This window comes from Acanthisitta chloris, unplaced genomic scaffold (assembly GCF_000695815.1).
Source record: "Acanthisitta chloris isolate BGI_N310 unplaced genomic scaffold, ASM69581v1 scaffold8370, whole genome shotgun sequence".
Lineage (NCBI taxonomy): Eukaryota > Metazoa > Chordata > Aves > Passeriformes > Acanthisittidae > Acanthisitta > Acanthisitta chloris.
Window position 1 is genome coordinate 1 of NW_008652164.1, and position 2,343 is coordinate 2,343.

At 47.3% G+C, this 2,343-nt stretch overlaps 1 protein-coding gene across 1 annotated transcript in view; it reads right to left on the reverse strand.

The window, feature by feature from the left end:
* Window positions 1-175: 175 nt before the first annotated feature.
* Window positions 176-2,343, reverse strand: part of EDEM3 (ER degradation enhancer, mannosidase alpha-like 3) — a gene marked incomplete at both ends in the record, with an annotated part of 21,005 nt that continues 18,837 nt past the window's right edge. The window contains 3 exons of the mRNA XM_009076183.1: window positions 176-341; window positions 1,018-1,212; window positions 1,636-1,789. Of these exons, the coding sequence (XP_009074431.1) occupies window positions 176-341; window positions 1,018-1,212; window positions 1,636-1,789 (515 nt within the window). The remainder of the gene's footprint in view (window positions 342-1,017; window positions 1,213-1,635; window positions 1,790-2,343) is intronic.

Genomic DNA, 2,343 nt, shown 5'->3' on the forward strand with positions numbered 1-2,343 from the left:
ACACTTTCTGCACAGACCCAGACAAACCCCAAACATCTCTTCATCTTCTGAAAGCACAAATTCTGCACTGGAGCACTGGCACCTCAGCTGAACAGCTTGTCAGCCTCCCTGTGTCTCCCAGTCTGTAACCTGCAGGTTCCACTTGCACAACCCCAGCACTTGGAGTTTTCCTTACCGATGACAATGCCTCCGATGGCTCCAGCTTTCTGGATGTTCCTTGCCTTTTCAGCAAACATGCACTGCCCCCTCTGCATCAGAGCAATTTTCTCTTTCACTGCCTCAGGATTAGTGATCTCTGAGCACCCATTATATGGCTTAATGGTTGCCACAAATCCTCTTGTCTGTTTGGAAAAAAAAACCCCCAAAACAAAAACAAAGAATTAGAGCATTAGGTTCAAGCTCCTAAAAGGTTCCTAAGTGTATTTGTTTCTCTGGTTACTCTAATGCCTTTAGTGTTGTTTTCTGTCCATGCAGGGGAATCCTTACCCTGAAACTGGAGTTCTAAGCAGCAAAGAAAGAGTGAAAACCTCTCATATCCACTGTGTTTTGTCTATACCTGTGAAGTGTCTCTGAACTCCTCTTTGGGGCTGCACCTTGCCCAAGCAAATCCACTGGGTTTTCCTCCTGCTTCCAACAGGGAACATTGCCTCTGTGATATTCCCTTCTTCCTTCTAGCTACAGCCCTGGAGAAAAACTTGCTCAAGAGTAGCTTACTTTAACTCTGAAAGGGCTTCTGACATGGAGGAAACACTTCCCTTAAATCAGCATGTCCTCAGCCCTGCCCTGCAGGCACTCACTGTGCCTGCATGTTAAACCCTGAGCATGACTGATGGCTCAGGAGCTGAGCACAGAGCACAGGCTTGGCACAGCACTCACCCAAATGACTGGCACTGCTGCCATTCTGCCCTGGCACTGTCACTAATGATCACCCTCTGGCTGCCTGCCCTGCAGGATGACCTGCACTGTCAAACTCAGGCTCGTGCAGCAAGGAAGGGAAGCTCAGAACAGATCACATACCCCTGCTTTGTGCTTGGACAAGTCCATCCCAAACTGAGCTGGTCCAGCAGTCAAGACCACCCTGCCAAAGAAGGGATGGGAAACAATCTGCACAGCACGAGGAGGTAACTGCTGCTCCTTCTGCTGCTGACTGGAGAGCTCGATCATCTCCTGCATGAACCTCAGCCCATCCTCAGCATCCAGGGAACTTGCTGCCTGCAGAGTAAGGAACCAGGGGGTTTATCTGCAATGCTTGAGAAACTCGAGGGAAAAGGAACTGAAGTTTTGTTTGCTGGCACTTGTTTGTCATTCCAGTGCCTCCAGCACTCAGGAGACACAAACACACAGATCTCCTACAGAAATGAAGAATCCCACAGGGAAAAGCAGCATTTTCTGAGCAGGTGCTTTTAGCTACATCACTTTAACAGGAACAGCCTCCACCTAATTGAATGGAAAGTCAGTTCAAAGTGCTGAGGGGAAATATTAGCAAGCATCAGCCTGCACAGTGTAGCTGCACACCCAACTCATGTGCCTCCTTCCACAGCCTGGCAGTGCCTCCTGAGCCTCCAGGTGCCTGTAGGATTTTTCTCACAGTTCTAACAAAACAAATAAACCAATAAAGATCCTGTCAGGTCTTACCTGCACTGCATGTTGCACCAGTTGTACTCTTCCATCTTTCAGATGAATCAAACTGACTCCCATCTTCTTCAGGATCTCCAAGTGCTCAGGGTTACTGGCCATGAAATCTCTGGCTCTCAAGGGTGGTTTTGGTCCACTTCCCAGACTGTCTTCTCTGCCAAAGGGTATCAGAGATCAAAGCTTTAAAACCCAGCCTGCCAAAAGATATCAGAGATCAAAGCTTTAAAACCCAGAGTATTCTTGAAACAGAACTCTCATGTTATCCCTACCACCTCAGGGTTAGATGTCTTTGGAATACCACTGAGTACAAGCTCCAGCAGTACACAACTTCTCACCAAGCTATCCTAATTGTCAGTATTATTATCTCTGTAGTGCACAAAACACACACAATGCTGCCAACAAACCTGCCATAGGTAGCTTTAAATCCTACATACTCTGCATTAGTGTAAGGCTGACTAGACCCAGTTTGCCTCATGAAGTATAAACTCTGAAAAAGTGCTCAGAAGGACAAACTTCCTCAGCTCTACCACTGTCCTGAATTCCTCAAACAGCTGCAGTTACTGCAAAGAGTTACACAATTGGTCAAGAGACTACAGACACGGATTTTAGTAGAGACACATACTTCCTGCAACTCTCCACGTGGGAACTGCAGCCCAGGTGTGTCTCTAAGCTTTGGCTTGGAAAGACTTAGTTCATTTCCAGCAGGAA